This window comes from Melospiza georgiana, chromosome 4 (genome assembly GCF_028018845.1).
Source record: "Melospiza georgiana isolate bMelGeo1 chromosome 4, bMelGeo1.pri, whole genome shotgun sequence".
NCBI classification, from domain to species: domain Eukaryota; kingdom Metazoa; phylum Chordata; class Aves; order Passeriformes; family Passerellidae; genus Melospiza; species Melospiza georgiana.
The window spans coordinates 7,316,413-7,332,682 of record NC_080433.1 but is presented as its reverse complement, the minus strand read 5'-3'; the positions used below and the strand labels follow the sequence as shown (position 1 = coordinate 7,332,682).

The window sequence follows — 16,270 nt, the reverse complement described above, 5'->3', positions numbered from 1 at the left end:
CTCTGTATATTGTGGCAATGCTAGAAGGTAATTTAATAGATGGGGTTTTTTTTCAAAGCAGGCTGGTTTTTTCTTTTTTTTTTTCATTTTCAGTGGAATGAAGAATTATTCTTGAGGATTATCATGAGCTGGTGAATAGGCACTGGAATAAAGCTCAGGACATCTGAGTTCCATTTCCTGCTTTATTTGCTGCAAGATTCTCCCCCAAATCATTTCAGCTCTCTCTCCCCTTGCTTGTCTAGACAGCAGAGTACTGAAGGCAAGGGCTGCCTCCCCCTCTGGGTGAAATCTGGTCTGACTGAAATCAACAGCCAAAAGCCCACAGGATGCAACCCTAGCATCACTGAAGGCAATGGCAAAAATCTGGCCAGCTTCAGTGGGGCCTGAATGTCACCCTAGGTATTTCCACAGTGCCTAATTTAACAGGGCCTTTATCTCAGCTGGGGAGCCAGATGCCCCTGTAATACTAATGATGGTATTTATAAAGTACCTCTCATGCACACACAGCACTCTGCAATGTGGGGAACGTGACAAAGAACAGAGCTCCTGCCCAGCAAAGCTTCCAGCAGCAAGGCAGGAATGGATAAATTATAGGAGAAAATAACGACAGGTACCATCTAGGCAAAAGCAAAGCAGCATGTGGTAATTGTAGCTGGAACGCTTCATGGAGCAGCTGTTTTTCAAGAGCTCTCTGAAGAAGGAAAAAGGAGGGCTGGGCAAACCTAGAGAGGCTATTGCAGGCATGTGGGTGGTAAATAAACTGTCTGAGACTGTAGAGTCAGGTTTAGCCTTGAGTGAAATACTGCAGGCGTCGTGGAAACTCTTAACCATAAGGATTTCTAATGAAAATCTTGACAGACTTTTAATGATACAACTGCTCCAGGGGTCTGTAATAAAAAGGTGAAGCTTATAACATTTTGGGCTGTCCTGATTGCTCAGTGCTGCCAGCTTTCACCCTGACAGATTGAACTTTAGCAGTTCGATTCCCAGACTGAAACACTGCCAGGATGGTATCGCCTCTGCTCCTCAAACATTTATTGTGTGTTTTTCAAATACCATGCAATAGTCCAGGGCAAATAGCACACATTTTGGTTCACATTTGTAACACCTCAGACCTCATTGCTGTGAGCAGTGAGAAAGCTCTTTGGTGCCAGGCTCAAAACTGTCTCTTCTCTTGCCAGGGGACACTTGAACTGGCTTCAGCTGGACCGCCGGGTGCTGGAACATGACTTCCCCAAAAAGTCAGGACCAGTTGTTTTGTACTTTTGTGTCAGGTAAGTGCCTGATGGCAAGCCTTTCCCATGGGATACAGCTACAGACAGCCTGTTTCCTGGAGGCCAGGAAGTGAGGCTGTCAGTTTCTCAGAAACACCTGTGGGCAAACAAACAAACACTTCCACAGAGGTCTCTTTTGAGCTCTTTGGCTTTGCAAACTCTTCTCACACAACTGTAAACAAGTAGTAGCCACACCAACACTCATGGCTATCCACAGGGAAATGCATGAGGGCAAGATCAGATGTTATGTATTTACACTTCTACTTGTGGGCTTTGAGCTGCAAAGTCCAAGCTGAGTAGGGTGGCAGAACAAAGCCCTCTTTCTGCCAGGATAACCCACCTGAGCCAGCAGCCTGCAGGGAAAACACTTCCTCACTGGTGAGCCATCAGTCTCCTCTGGATTGTGCCCACAGGGTGCATTCTGTCAGAGACCAAATAATCCCTGTGCAGCTCTGTCATACTCACCTTCTGAACCCAGTGCTACAGTGAATTACCCACAAATAGCAAATGATGGCATTTTATGGCAGCCAGTTGGTTTCTACTTGGCTGGACCAGACTATAAAAGTTTTAATGAAGATTATGGCAGTTTGGGAGCTTCAAACTTCACCTGGGATTTTTACAAGGAACTGTTAGTGTTTGGAAGCTGCTGGAAGCTGGCAGTGCTTTTATGCACACAGTGCCTTTGCCTCCAAGGGAGATATTTTCTGAGAAGACAAATTTGCTCCTGCAGCTTTGAAACGCCCAGAGAGAGGCCAGGGGCTGGGATGGCATATGTACAAAATTAAGTTGAGGGTTTTGACTTACTTTTAATGGATAGCTCATGTCTAGAACAAGCCAGCACAGCGTAACTGTGTCTTTTTCTGTTAGGCTTTCCACTCCAGTGTTATATTACATCTGACATCACTCTCATTCATTCCATAGTACCCACAAAAAAATGAAGACCTACTTTTGAGTTTCTTCCCCTGAGTGAAGCTTTTTTTTTCCTCCACATAGTGATTGTCATTCATTTAACTTCCATTACAAGGCAGGCTTTTGAGGAGAAGAGACTCTTTGTTCTGTTGTGGCCCCATATTTAGTGGTGGATAGATCTTAGGACAAATCAAGACTGCACAAAGCCCTGTGAGTCCAGAATTAGCCTGATATCTCCCAAGAGAAGAATTTAGTCCATATTTTGGGTGCTTCAAACCATAAGGGTAGATCTAGAGTAGAGCACCTTCAGCATGTGAGATCCAGATCCACCTGTGCTTAGAGATACACGAAAATCTTGATGCTCATTGAGAACACAGTCAGTCAGTTACCAGATATCTTGTCCAGGGGCCAAAATGGGGAGTCTGTGCTAAGACAGGGATCCCATGGAAAGCAGGGAAAGCCCTGAGTGAGCAAGAGCTAAGTGCTGGGTTTAGCAGTAGAACTGTAAAATGTGTGAAAGCCTGTGCTACTGAGCCACTCTCATATTCATTTCAAAGACCACTCAACAAGCATAAATATTGCCATCTGTATTGTTTTATGAAAGTTGGCAGCACAGTGGAGACCAGTCATTCCAATGGGATCCCAGCCAAGAGGCATCCTAGGATACAGATCCATCTAACAGCTAGTGAATGAGTGACCCCTCCTGTTCTGGAATCTCAATCCACAGGGAAAAACTCAGCATTCAGTGCCTGCATGTGTGAAAACCAGACTGACTCTGGGCTTATACTCTTGCTGATGGCAGCAATGAGTGGGTTGTCACACTGAGTTACAATTTGGATTGGACTGGGAGCCAGATGCCTCAAGAGTTAGAAACGGGCATTAACTTACTGAGCCTTTTCTGCTGCTTATTTCCCTTGTGGATGTCAATGCTGGCAGAAGTTGAAAAAGTTTCCCAGCACATAAGGAGTTCCCATGTCCATCCCTAAATCTGATCTGAGCAGAAGGCAATTGAAGACACCGACTCCAGCCAGATGGCTGAAGATGGAAAGGCCCCAAAATATCTGTTACCTAGTTCTGGCTTGGGAACTAAAGCAATGGCTAAAGGAAAGTTCTGAAGAGACCCACCCACAGACAGGGGTTTATTTTCACAATCTGGGGGTGTGCAGCAGCTTGCAGAGCCATTCATAAACATACCATAAACAGAATGCTCTGTCTCCCCTGCTGCCATCAGGCAGAAAGCAGAGATAATTAGTGCTGTACTGAACCTAATCACAAATGTGTTAATTTGTAAGGAACTTCATGCCCATGACACCTACTATGTCACAGGTAAAGGCTTGCCTGTGCTTGCAGATGCCTTTTTGCCTTACCCAAGCATTGCAGCTGACAAAGCTTAGGTTGATGCTGGGAGTCCTAAATGGAGAGATACAAGTAATACAAGTAACTGGATGTGCCAGATGCTCATGACACAGAATTCTGTTTATTGCATTGGGATTTAGTAATTGTGTGGGTTTTTCCCTCTAGTTGAAGTAAATGTTCAGTTCAATCACACTGCATAACTACTAAAGAGATGAAGCCTCAGGCAAGAAAAGTAAAGGGTAGTTTGTGAAGAGGAAAAGCTGCAGTGAAAACATTTTCACCTTTAATGTGACCATCAAATGGTTTTTACCCTCAACATTCCTGCAGAATGCCCACCGAAGATGCCACAGATTTTAGCCTGCTCTAAAAGTACATTTAAAGGGAAGCTTGCCTTCTTAAGAAAAGGCTTCTTGAAAGAACTGTGCCGAAAATAGGAAGTTTCACAAGCTTTGCAGTGTGAAATTCTCCTCCCTTTTTTAAAATCTCTGCAGCACTGTTGAAGCTTTGTCTTTTGACACACATTTCCTTGGGGTTTGACATCGTTGAACACTGATCTCCAGTGTCTTTCTTCTCTTCTGTTATCAAAGACCAAAAATTTCACAGCACGGTGTCAAAGGAGGGGAATTTTAGAAGGATGTTTTTAGCATTGGTTTGTAAGAATTTGCTCCTTCCATTGTTCATTTACACAGCTACTGAAGCCTCCCTGTCTTCAGGTTGTCATCTAGTGCTTCAATGAAAGCTTTCCACTGAGAACAGCATAGGAATCTAGGAAGCAATCAGAACTCTTGGGCAGCTGTGAACTGCCCCGTGGCTATTGTGCAATATTATTTTATAAGACTCTTCTAATATCTGTTTACATAGCTCCAAAGACACACATGAAAGCAAGAGGGAGTGCCATGTGTCTTGCAGGGGAGGAGGGATGTTGGGCAACAGAATGGGAGTGATATTAGTTCTCACCTCAGAATTAGCTTCCCTGGGTGGCTTCCCATAGCCCTGGTTGCTTGGTTGTTGGTGAAGCTAATTCCCTGTCTTAGAGAGTTTACAAGTCAGATGAGAGTCACCACTGAAGTCCAGGAGAAGTAAAGCATAGGGATGGAAAAATGAGGGTTTGCCTGATTAGTTGATTTTACAGAGGTGTTTTGAGGCCAGAAGAGAAGAGAGAAAATGTTCTCACCATGAGCCTTGGGGTAAAGTGCAGGAAACTGAGTACAGTGTGGAAACCTGGGCAGCAAAGGAGGTAAATAGAGATTGCAGGGTTCAGGCACAGGTACATCCTGTTGGCTGGGAAGGAAGCATTTTGCTCAGACTCATACAGACTGAAAGAAGGCAAGAGTTACTCCTTTTGTGTCAAGCTTTGATGTGAGAGAGAACCAGAGCACAGCCACGGTGTTTGTTCATGGAGAGCAGAGTTTGCCAGGCTCTGCAGTGAGTTCTCATCCTCAAACAATGGCCATGTGAGATTAGCAATCCTTAGCAAAGGAACTACCAGCATGGGTCTGATCTCTTTATCTTCTGTATGTTTGTCATGCTGTTAATTTATATGAACAAGCTTAGCAAATAAAATTCACTCCACTGGTGGATCTTTTCCCAGGAATGAATATATTTGTTCTCAGGGCAACTCCACCAGCTAAACAGTGACAACTCACTGCAGAAGTCGTCACACTAAATCAGAATATGTCTCACATGGAAAGGCTTTTCTTTCAGAAAGGCATGGAACAAAATGTGAAATAAATCCTCAGTACTCAAATACACTGTGGGGTAGAGTTTGTATCTACGGGCTGGCAGTATTCCCACAAAGGAATGCCTGTGTTCAGCAACATCTGGCATGTGTTCATATACACTGGCTAGGCTGAAGTCAGCATGGGAGCTGTGGGGGCTCAGGACTCTCAATATTGAGGCCAGACATTTTGCCAGGTTGCCACAGTTACTACAGAACAAAGTGGCCCTAAATAAGAGACTGGCAGTGAAACACAGAGTGAAAGCTCCTGGGTGCCTGTGCCCCCTTAACCTGAAGGAACATAGCTCTGTGTGCACTGGAGGGAGTCCAGGTCTGAGGCAGCTGGGGCAGGTGGGCAGTCTGAGATGAGATTCACCACACCAGAGCTGAGATCTTTACCTGGCAGACAGCTCTGTGTCACAGCTAATTAGTGCAGCCTCCCTATATAACCACTGGAAAGAAAAAGTCACCTTTCAGGAACAATTAATCTGGCTTATTTCATCTGACTCATCCAAAGATGACTGCTTTGGAATTCAACAAGTTGCAGGCTTAAAATACCTGTGTCTCTTCTCTGAGCTCAGAGCCCTGCTCAGATGTAGGCTTATTCACTTGATGCTTCCCTCTGTCCTACCAAGTCTGTAAATTTAAAATTATTATTTCAAGCAGGTTGGCCCAGCCAGGGCTGAGGAAGCATTTCCTATCTACATGGTTTCACCAGGCTATCTAAATGGAATTGGACCAGATTTCAGCTGTTAATGAGGCCTTAGGCTATTTTAGTCTTTCAGCTCTTCTTTGTAGGCATCCTCAAACCTGTATTCCATTAGAAAAGGACTAATGCTAACAGTGAAAGAAATCAGAGGCCATTTGAAAACAGCTGACCTGGGAAGGAAGAGAGACAGTTGTTCTTCATAGAGCTAACTGGACCTTAGAACTTGCATTTCTGCCTCACTCATGGGCCAGAGACATTTGTGGTGTGCAGACTCAGAGCATCCTGCTCCCAACTTCCCCAGCAGACTAACGTGGGATCCCAGCACACCATGGCTGTGTATGCCACTCACATGCACTCAGCTTTGCTTCTCTCCAAGAAATCAGATTAGGGGTTGTGATGACAGCAGCCTGCCTTGGCAGGAAGAGCTGAATGGAACCACACAAAATTAACCTCAGCAATTTATTTCTCTCACACATAATGGGCTGTGTTTCTCCATCCAAAGGGTGGTATGAAGGTATGTGGTGCTCCAATATTTTGCTCCAAGCAGGGAATGAGGGAATCACCAGCTCTTGTCTCTCCCCTCTGAGGAGGGAGAAGGAGCAGACAGCCCTCTTTCTGCCCCATGCTGTGAAATTGGGGTTTATAGGGACTGGGAAAATTGCACAAACAGATTATCAAACACATTAAATTTGCAGCCAGGGGAGAGGAAGAGAAGTGCCAGAATTTGCTCTCACCCAAGCTTCATCACACCTGTTAGCACCCAGGAGAAGTTGCTGGGGCAAAATTACGTATCTACAAATCACTGTGCTCCTCTGCTCTTCCTTCATCCTGTGCAGAGCCCTCTGCACTGCAAGGAGGGCAGTGACAGACCCCAGTTTCCCATGGAGCTTGATCATCCCAGGAGAGCTCAGGGAACTGCCCTGAGAGGTCTCAGCACCTTGGGGTGCTCCATCCACATTCTCATGGCCAGCTGTCCATGGCACATGGACATTCTCACTGCTGTCTCCTCCCAGAGCTCCTTGCAGCTGTGCTGTCTCCCTCACCCACTGCCAGAACCAGTACTGGGCCAGAAAATCCCTGAGTTTGTGCAACATATAAGGAGAGACAAAGAGCCATCACCTGCTCGTGTTACAGCTACACCTCTGTGCACTGCTGTGGGATGCTGTAGAAACAATGGCAAAAAACAGAATATAGAACCCACATAATCAAGCCAGTTCCACCAAGCTGCTTTCAGGGGCTCCTGTGAGCTGCTCTGTCTATAAAGCCCGTGCCATAGCCCAGATCTCTTTGCACAGCATGTGTTTTGCTGGTTGGTGTGCACCAGCTGTGTGGATGCTAAGCAGGAAGATCCCAAAAGCCGGCAGCCCTGCAAACCCCCTCCTCCCAGGCAGCCACGGCGTATAAATACAGCCACTCAGACCTTGTTTGTGCTGGAAGACAGGGCTCCCTGCAGACAATTTATTGCAGCCTTCCCAGGGTGGCCCCCTGCTCTGCTCACCCGGGGGAAGGTGTAATAAATTGCCTGCGGGGAGGCTGCGCTCCTCAGAGGCTCTTTAGAGATATGAGAAACTTCTGTCCAGTCAGAAGATTTACTCGTGTGAAAACCGACCTTTGCTTGAGGAAGGGAACTAATGGGGCTCTGCTACTTAGCACACAGCTCTGAGCTAAGCCATCCATTACACACACATCTTAATAGCAGTCTGGCTCTTGAGTCCCATAACATCATTTCTGTTTTCTGCTTAACTAGGAATATATTTGTATAAGTGAGCTGTGTTGAGAGAAGGGGATAAGTTGTTTTTCCTTTCCATTCAGCTACCCGAGGGGGCAGAAAAAGCAGCATTCTGAAAATTTGTTGTTTTGAGCCACATTTTGAATGTGTTGATGCTGGCAGCATTGTCTTGTCTAATTTTGGGAAGCATTTAGACTGCATGATAGGTACCATGCAGAAATGATGGATTCTGTCAGTGTAGGACTTGTAGCTAATTTGGATCAAGCTGCAGTAGCTGTCTCAGTGCCTACACACGATTCTCTGACTGGGTCAAAGTCATGCAGACATTGTTTCTGTTTTCACTGCAATTTGTGTGCTCATACCTTACCCCAGTGGGTGTGATGGGCTGTCATCAGTGCACAAAAGGAAGGTCTGCTGTGAGGGGTCCCATCATCCTGGCATTGACCAAGGGCTGAGTCAGTAAATAAATGATCCTCATGCCAGCTTTGACAGACAAATCCTTCCTTCATGTGCTGCTGACAACTCAGGGGACAGCTGGAGGGATTTCTATTGCTAAAATGGTCTGAAATCCTCAGATAAAAGATGTTCTCTAGATGCTGAGGAGTGGCGTTATGTGAGACAGTGCACCCAGCAAGTTACCCTGATAGCCAAGATGTGACTCCTGGCAATGACCAAAGAGCAGGAAAGGGCTGTGCTGATGCTCAGGAGATTGAGGGGCAATTCCCCTGGTGACTGAGGGAAAAGAGGAGGAAGGCAGTGTGCTGCTGGTATCCAGTCACTGCCCTCACCTCACATTTGGGACAGATAAGCACATCACTCCAAGGTAAGAGGGGCTGCAACAGCTTTTGTACAAAATCACATCTTTTTGTGCAAAGATGCACTTCTGCAAGCCAAGCTAAGCTCTAGGGGACATTGCAGTGGTGGAGCAATTTGCAGACTATGTTCAGCTGGGTTGCTGCTTTTATAGCCTGGGTAGGCTGGGTTCCCCATGTGGGTAGGGGGCAGAGGACTTACAATACTCATGTCAGTGCCTTTGCTTCATGCTGTAACCAAATATGAGGGAGGAATGTAGCTGCACTTCCACCTTGACTCCTTCCCTTCCTTATGTCCGTACTGGAGCACTTAGTATTTTGCAAAGACTCCCAGGATACACAGCCTAGAAAAGATGAAGAGAGTTGGTCTCTATATATTCCAAAGCAGATCCCTAAGTATTTTGTACATGGAGAAAATGAGGCATAGGAATGAGCAAATATCCCCAAAGCACATGGTTTTCCAGAGATTCAATGGGCCAACATTTTAGAAGCATCACAAAAAATTGATTTACAGAAGGTAAAGATGCAGACAACTTCATAATATAGTGCAGCTGGTGAGAGAGAGGGGACAGGCTCAGGTTAAAAAATATCCACAGCTTTTTATTTTGTTAGCTGTGATTCCCTGAATTTCTGCAATCCAATTCACCTCCAGTGTTACAGTTTCCCCTGCAACAAGGTAAAGGTTTACGAAGGTCTGTCTCTCTTGCTGCCTCCTGTCCCCTGTGTACCAATCCCAGGTGCTGGATGTGGTGGGGCTTGAGCACAGGGAGACATGACATGGGATCCAAAGCAAAATCAATGCAGAAGGAGAGGTTTTAGCTGATTTTCATTCCTGACTGATTACTTAACAGGACAACTATTTAGCATGAGCATTGTCTGCTTCTAAGTGGCAGCACATAAAAGTGTGTAGCCATGACTATTAGCAAACAGAGCTGGAACATAAAAGGAGCTGTGCAGCCTGTGCTGGTCAGAATACTCATTTAGCATAAGACACTAGACATAATGACATCTGCATTTAAGTCCATTATACCAACACATACGATTTTTCTTTTCCTGGTTAACAAATGGCCTCATATTTTTCACATTATCCTCTGAGGTTCTGAATGATGTGGTGAGGGATAATGAGCCAGACCTCAGCACGGATGAGGCAGAAAAGTGGTGGTCTCTTTTACCCATTCCTTGTAATAATGAAATAAGGGGTCGCCCACTGAGTGAGAGGGTTACTGAGCTCTGCTGACAGCTCTGTCCTGCATCCCAACCAGATCAGAGTCAGCCAGCTGGGAAAGATGTGAATAGAAGTGTTTGGATTAGCTGGCTCCCACCAGACTCAAACTTTACAAGAATGAGGATGATATCACTGCCTCAAGAAAGATAAAACACCTGAAGTAGACAAGACATCCATTTGCTGTGGTCATGTTTTGAAATACCATTGTGTTGAAGATCACAGGGAAATATTTTTACCATTTGGCAGGTTCTGCTTGGAAGTAAACACATAGGCTTGTGCTCTCAAATGCTATGACAGTCTATCTGCCCAGTCAGCAACTCAACTGCAGAGAGCCTGGTCCCTGCTAGGTGATAGATGGCCAAGTTCAGGCTGACAGGATATGTCTAGGGCTGAGTGTTAGAGACAATGCTAAATATTTTGTATTTGACAGTTTCTTTCGGTGTATGGAGATCAGGAGTGCTGCTCATTTTTTTCTCTCACCGTGCACACCAGTATCCACCAGCTCAGGTGCTTGGCAGTCCTGAATTCCTCTATTCCCACTACAAGGACAGAGCACTAGTGCTCAAACAGCTTCCCAACACTGCTGAATTTGCCCACCTGCACACACACCAGGGTTCACAGACGAGACCAGCAGCAGCAGTAAGGGATTCTCCATCTCCTGAAGAACCACTTATCAAACTGCTGAGTCCAGGACCCAGTCAGGCATTTCTCTGAGCCATGAGTCAGAGCTGGGTGGGCCTGTGTGGAATTCAAGGGAGAAATTGTGCTGGTACCAGTTTCTCCTCACCCAAGGATCAGGAGTTTCCACAAGCACCACTTTGAGGCTGTGCTTGGCTGGTTATGATGGGAATTGCCATTCATCACAGCTTCAGGGGGCTTAAGCTGTCTCAGAGAAAGTTGTCAGTTAAGCAATGCTTAACAGAGAGCAATCTGATCAGTATGAGACATGTCCTCACAGCTAAAAAGCCTTAAACATTTCAGATGCAGCAGCTTCTGAAGTCTTCCAAGACACCTTCTGCAGTGCTCATTATTATTTCCCTGCTGCTGAGAGGGAGCAGCTAAGATAGGCACTTTGTGTTCATTATCCAGCATAATATTCACTGGTCTATTTAATTAATGCTTAGAAAATGTACTTGATGAATTACAAGTTACTGGGGGTGGGGAGGGAGGAGGAATGCAGAAATAGATTAACACTGGCTGATCTTTTACATTTTCTCCAAAATTATTCCTTTGGTTTTACACTCCCCAAGTCTCATGGGGTGTTCCTCCTTCCTTGCAGGCAGCTAATTTCTCACAGGCACAGTTGCTGGCTATCAAGGAACCTCTTGTAGGAGCTGCTGGAGGCAAAACTATTTGCTGAGTGTGTATTGCAAGAGATGCAGGTAGTGGAGCAGAGGTCTTGGACACATTTTATTGCCTATTTCCCTGTTCAGCCCATCCATTATATCCCAGGCACATCAGCTTCACATCACAGGAAGGAATGCTGCTCTCTGGGGAGTCCTCAACAGAAATCTGAGAGCTGCCTCTCAAAACTGATGATCTTGAAACACACCTTCAAAGGCTCCTAAGCTTAGCAGGCAAAACAGACAGAGGGGGGCAGAGAAGGGAGGGGTGTTTCCTAAGCCCAGCTCAACAGCCCAGCAGCTAAATGGTTTTCTGAAGGTCATAAAGGAAACCTATGTCCGAGTTGGGAGTTCAACCCAGATTTTTGTTTGCTTGGTTCATTGCCTTAGCAGCTGGATGCTCCTGCCTGCCTCCTTCATCATTGACATTGGTCATTGTAAAGTGTTGGTTCCTTCGCTGTGCTCATAAAAGATGGAAACAGGAGGAGATGGGACAGAAACTAGTCATAAGTGTGAAAAAAAAAGTGTCTTTCCCTGCCCTTTTTGTTGTTACTGCACCAACTGTAAATTCAGGGTAGTCTACTCCAGTTCAGGTTTTCTGAGCTTGCCACACAGAAAATCCCACAAGAGTTCCCTCTGCAAATCTGTTTTCCTTTAAGTACCACCAGTTTCCTGGTGCGCACGTTCCACATTTGTCTGGGTGCATGTGTGAGAGCCAGTAGCTTCTCAGCTCACTCTCCACGCTGGAGATCACTTGAGAATTGGGTTTTCTTTGTGAGATGAAGTATCATGTGCAGGCTCTGTGCTCCCAGAGACTTAATTTTGTACAGAAAACGATCTATGTCCATGTGGAAAGCCTTGGGAAAGCTCCCTGCAGCCGTAAGAAATGCAATATTGCCCTCTAGCGATGGTGAGAACGGCCGCGTTTGAGCTGCTGAAACAAAAAGCTTTCGGGCTAACATTCACTGGGATCCAAAATGGAAAAAATGTTCTCGTTTTCTTCTGACCTTGGAATAAGAAAATCTACCACCATAACCTGGAGAGCACTGGTAGCAGTGATAAGAAGAGGAGGTTGTTCAAGAACCACAGAATGTGTCAAATTAGCATTATTCTCCATTAATTCAGCAGATGGGAAGCCAGCTGCACTGGATCTAGAGAGTGGATCTAGTAAGAAAGTTCCTTTTTTAATGCATCAAATTTTGCACTTCTAAAGTCAAGTATTTTCTTTATTTACAAAGAGACCACTTTAAGGACAGTAGGTGAAACTGAAAACCAGAAAAAAATAAGAAGTTTAATCTTTGTGCTTCGTCATCACTACATTCAAATGTTTTTGGTGTTTTGCGGGTTTGCTTGGTTGTTGGTGTTTTCTTCGGGTTTATTTTATTTCATCCAGGCTTTATTTTTATTTCTCTTCTGAAGAGGGAGAAGGAAGGGTGATACAGACAGCAGCCCTTCAGCAGATGAACAAAATGTTTCTCTCACTCTAATAAGCAAGAAGTTGGTTCTGCCTGTCAGGAAATAAAGTATTTTGAGGAGCCTTCAGGAGACACTTAGGAGCGCTACAAAGCCTTGACCTCTGCCCCTAAGGAGGCTGCATTTAAGGCCCTGGACTCTGCAGATATCTGGATGTGGACAATCCCTTCAGCACTTGTGTGAAGCCCTAGGAGTTTCTGCAGGTCTGTCTGCTCCCAGACAGCAGGGTCAGGGAGTGGGGTTTCTCTGTAACTGGACCCTGCATGTCCACCCAGATTTCTAAGGAATTTGGGTGTTAAAAAGTCCCTGGTGCAGACACCATTTCCCTGGCACCTTCCCTATTCTAATTGCCTCTGACAAGGCACGATAGCACTGGAATTTATGTAAGGAATGTTGCTGTCACTGCAGTGCAATTTGAAGATCACTACCAAACAGCATCGTGATCTATTTAATTTTCCTTACCTAAAACATTAAGTCAATACAAAATTCACCTTAACATTCACTAAACATAGCCAGGCTTTCTCTGTTACCACAGGAACACACAACATACCCCTATGGAATGATCAGTCATTAACATTGACAGTATCCAGAACATTTTCCCCCCACCCAAGAGAAGATCTCAAGGCAGAATTAAGGACAGGAGTCAGTTCTCACAAAGCTCTCAAAAGGTTCATTGCCAAAGCATCAGGCCTTCAGAGCAGGCAGGACATGGAGTACTGAATAAATTCACACATATCATGGGCTTTCAACATAATTGCAAATATTTGGGGCAATAAGCCAATGCAAATGAGTGGGTTTTCTGACACTGAGGGTTTGAGCTTTCTCCTGAGTTCTGAGGAATCACTTCAACTCAAAAAAAAAATAGATTATGATCATTCCCTGTCATCCTTAACATTATTATTCATGGTACTGGTAAACTGTGCAAGGTTAGTAACTACTGTCTTATCATGAGACCATAGATATAATATGTAAAGAAGCCTTTATAAAATTTGCTTTATGCAGAACTGAAGGGGACAGGGAAGGAATCCAAAAGTGCATTTTTGTAGATGAATATTTTACAAGATGCAGGTTAACAGCACCAAATTGTTGCGATGAGTGAAGGAGTGATGAAGAAATGCTGATGGTGAAAATGTGATGGCAAATGAAGGTGAAGCTTACAAGAAAACAGAATAAAGGTTTATTTTAAGTCTGAAAACAAAAAAAAAAAAATATTATTCTTTGAACCTAAATCATCCACTTGGTGATCCAGTTCCTTTGGTATGGCTGAGGTGATGGTGACTGATCACGCCCTGGAGTGTGCACGAGCTTCATCACCTCAGCCTGGTGTAAGAGAAGAAAGTTCATTTTTAGCACATTCATCATTACTCCATTGACCACATTTATGATAAGTTTTGCCCTAGTTCCCTTATGTCTCACCCGTCTTGCTTTCCCTTTCAGGTTCTACATTGAAAGCATCTCCTATCTGAAGGACAATGCTACCATCGAGCTGTTCTTCTTGAACGCCAAGTCCTGCATCTACAAGGTGAGAACTTGGGGAGCTCAGAGTGGGCTGAGACACCTGGATCTGCATTCCCTGCTGAAAATTTATATTGCTCACACCTGGACTTCCAGATACAACCTTCTTCTCCTCCTCCTCCTCCTCCTCCTCCTCCTCACACATTCCCTCACTCCTCTGTCTCCAGCTGCCACCGCACTTGGCAGCAGCTTTCCTGTGAGAGAGTGGTTCTGAGGTAAAACAGCCCTGGAAGTAACTCTTGTGGCTGGCAGGAGGAAATCGGCACTGCCAAAATTATAAACTGGCTTGTATTTAGAAGGAAATGTCTGGATTTGTGTTAAAAAGGCGCTCTGGGCCCAGCGGCTGCCGTGAGGGTTTCGGGCCCGCAGAGGGCGGCAGTGCGGCGCGGGCGCCATCTTCGGGGAGAGGACAGCGGCGTGTGTGAGGGGGGAGAGGGAGAGAGAACGATGGAGTGGCCTCGGTTGGAAAGGAACAGCAAGCATCGTCCAGTCCAGCTCTTGGCTCTGCACGCATAAACCCCAAGAGTCCCACCATGTTCCTGAGAGTGTTGTCCAAAGGCATCTTGAACTCTGTCAGGCTCAGTGCTGTGACCACTTCCCTGTTCCAGTGCCCAGCCACCCTCTGGATGAAGAAGCTTTTCCTGATATCCAACCGTGTGTCAGTTTCGCGTCACTCCCTCGGCATGTCACTGTTCTCCAGATAAGCGTTCAGTGCCTGTCCCTCATTTCCTCCTGAGGATGTTGCAGATCACCATGAGGTCTCCCCCTCAGCCTCCTCTCCAGGCTGAACCAGCTGAGTGAGCTCAGATTTGTGGGATGGGAGCAGTTTATGGGATTATATGTGAGTGGGGTAAAGGTGTCTCTGGGTATGCGCCAAAGATCACCTTGCAGAGGAACAAGCCATGCACTGAGAAATGTTTTTGTATGAGTGATTGCCCTCCCTGGTCCACTCCTGCAAGACCAGGCTGCTGTCCCTGGCACTGCCGCTCAGAGCAGCCCCTTGCCAGGTACTCTGTGCCAGAGATAAAGCATCCTGGCTTATCCACACCCTCAGCTTGGAGAGGTGCCCGCAGCAGAGCCATGAAGCTGATCCCTCTCATGCCACAAGCCAGCTGTGTGTGGCAAGGTCTGGAAAATCAGCCAGCCCCAGACCACGCTGCGGTGGAGATTGGCAGTGTGCAGACTCAGCCAGGTGGGCTGGATGTCTGGGGCTGGGAGAGGTGTGTCAGCAGCTGGGATTCCCTGGGAGGATCCCTCCTACCTCCCTCTGTGCTGGCAGAGGCCATTCCTGTGACTCACCTCCATCTGCCAGAGAGGAAGTGGTAGGAAAAGACAGATGTAGTCAGGGAGAGATTATTCCACCCTCCCACAACCCTCAGCACATTTGTCACCTGCTAAACCAAGTAGATTACACCAAATCTGGAGCCTCACTTGACATTTATATGTCCTAAAATACATGGACAATAACTTTGTATTTTCTAAAATGCAGGGCAGAAGCCAGAAAATTCCTTTTTTTTCAGTGCCCAGGAACTAGGCAGGGCTGCTGAGCTGAGCTGTGCAGTGCTTTGCTCTCTGGCAAGGCTGCAATTAGATGTGCTTAGTCAGCCCTCTCCAGCAACAAGCTCAGTGAGCATCACGTTTTGGTTCCTGGGGAAAGTTCCTTTTTGAAGTACTGCCAGGAAAAGCTTACACTGTTGTTCTTTTTTTGGAGGAAGCTTAATAAGAAAAAGAGGGGAACAAAATAAAGAAAACAAAGTGCCTACTGATCTAAGTGTGTCTATTTTAGTCTGACCTCTCCTGAAACCATTACTTTGCACATTCAAGCTGAGCATCTCTATCCAAGAATAGCCTTGCTGAAGTCCCACATGCAGATCCTTCCCCATTTGACTTCCAGCCACAGTAAGCCATGCTGTGCTATTGAAAAAGGCACTGAATTTGAAAGTTGGTTGCAAAGTGTCTTCTAAAGCTCAGGGCAAGCACCCAGCGCGGCAGATTCCTCTTAATGTAATGTTGTGGGGGATTTGGTGTCCAAGCACAGCCAGTGCTTGTCATTCCTGCAGCTAGCACATGATGTCGCATGCTGCCAAAGCTTGAGAGCTTCCTTGTTGCACCAAAAGTTTCCTTATTGGACTTCCCAGGGAAACCTCCAACCCTGGTTCCCCTGCAGCCCGGAAAGATAAATGTGTACGAAACAGGGAAAGGTCTGAG

At 45.8% G+C, this 16,270-nt stretch overlaps 1 protein-coding gene across 6 annotated transcripts in view; it reads left to right on the top strand.

Annotated features, from left to right (window-relative positions):
• The window catches only part of FRMD4A (FERM domain containing 4A), a 372,469-nt gene that overhangs the window by 278,399 nt on the left and 77,800 nt on the right, over nt 1–16,270 (top strand). For all 6 annotated transcript variants that reach the window (XM_058022117.1, XM_058022116.1, XM_058022115.1 and 3 more), the window contains 2 exons: nt 1,182–1,274; nt 13,985–14,069. In XM_058022117.1, the coding sequence (XP_057878100.1) occupies nt 1,182–1,274; nt 13,985–14,069 (178 nt within the window). The remainder of the gene's footprint in view (nt 1–1,181; nt 1,275–13,984; nt 14,070–16,270) is intronic.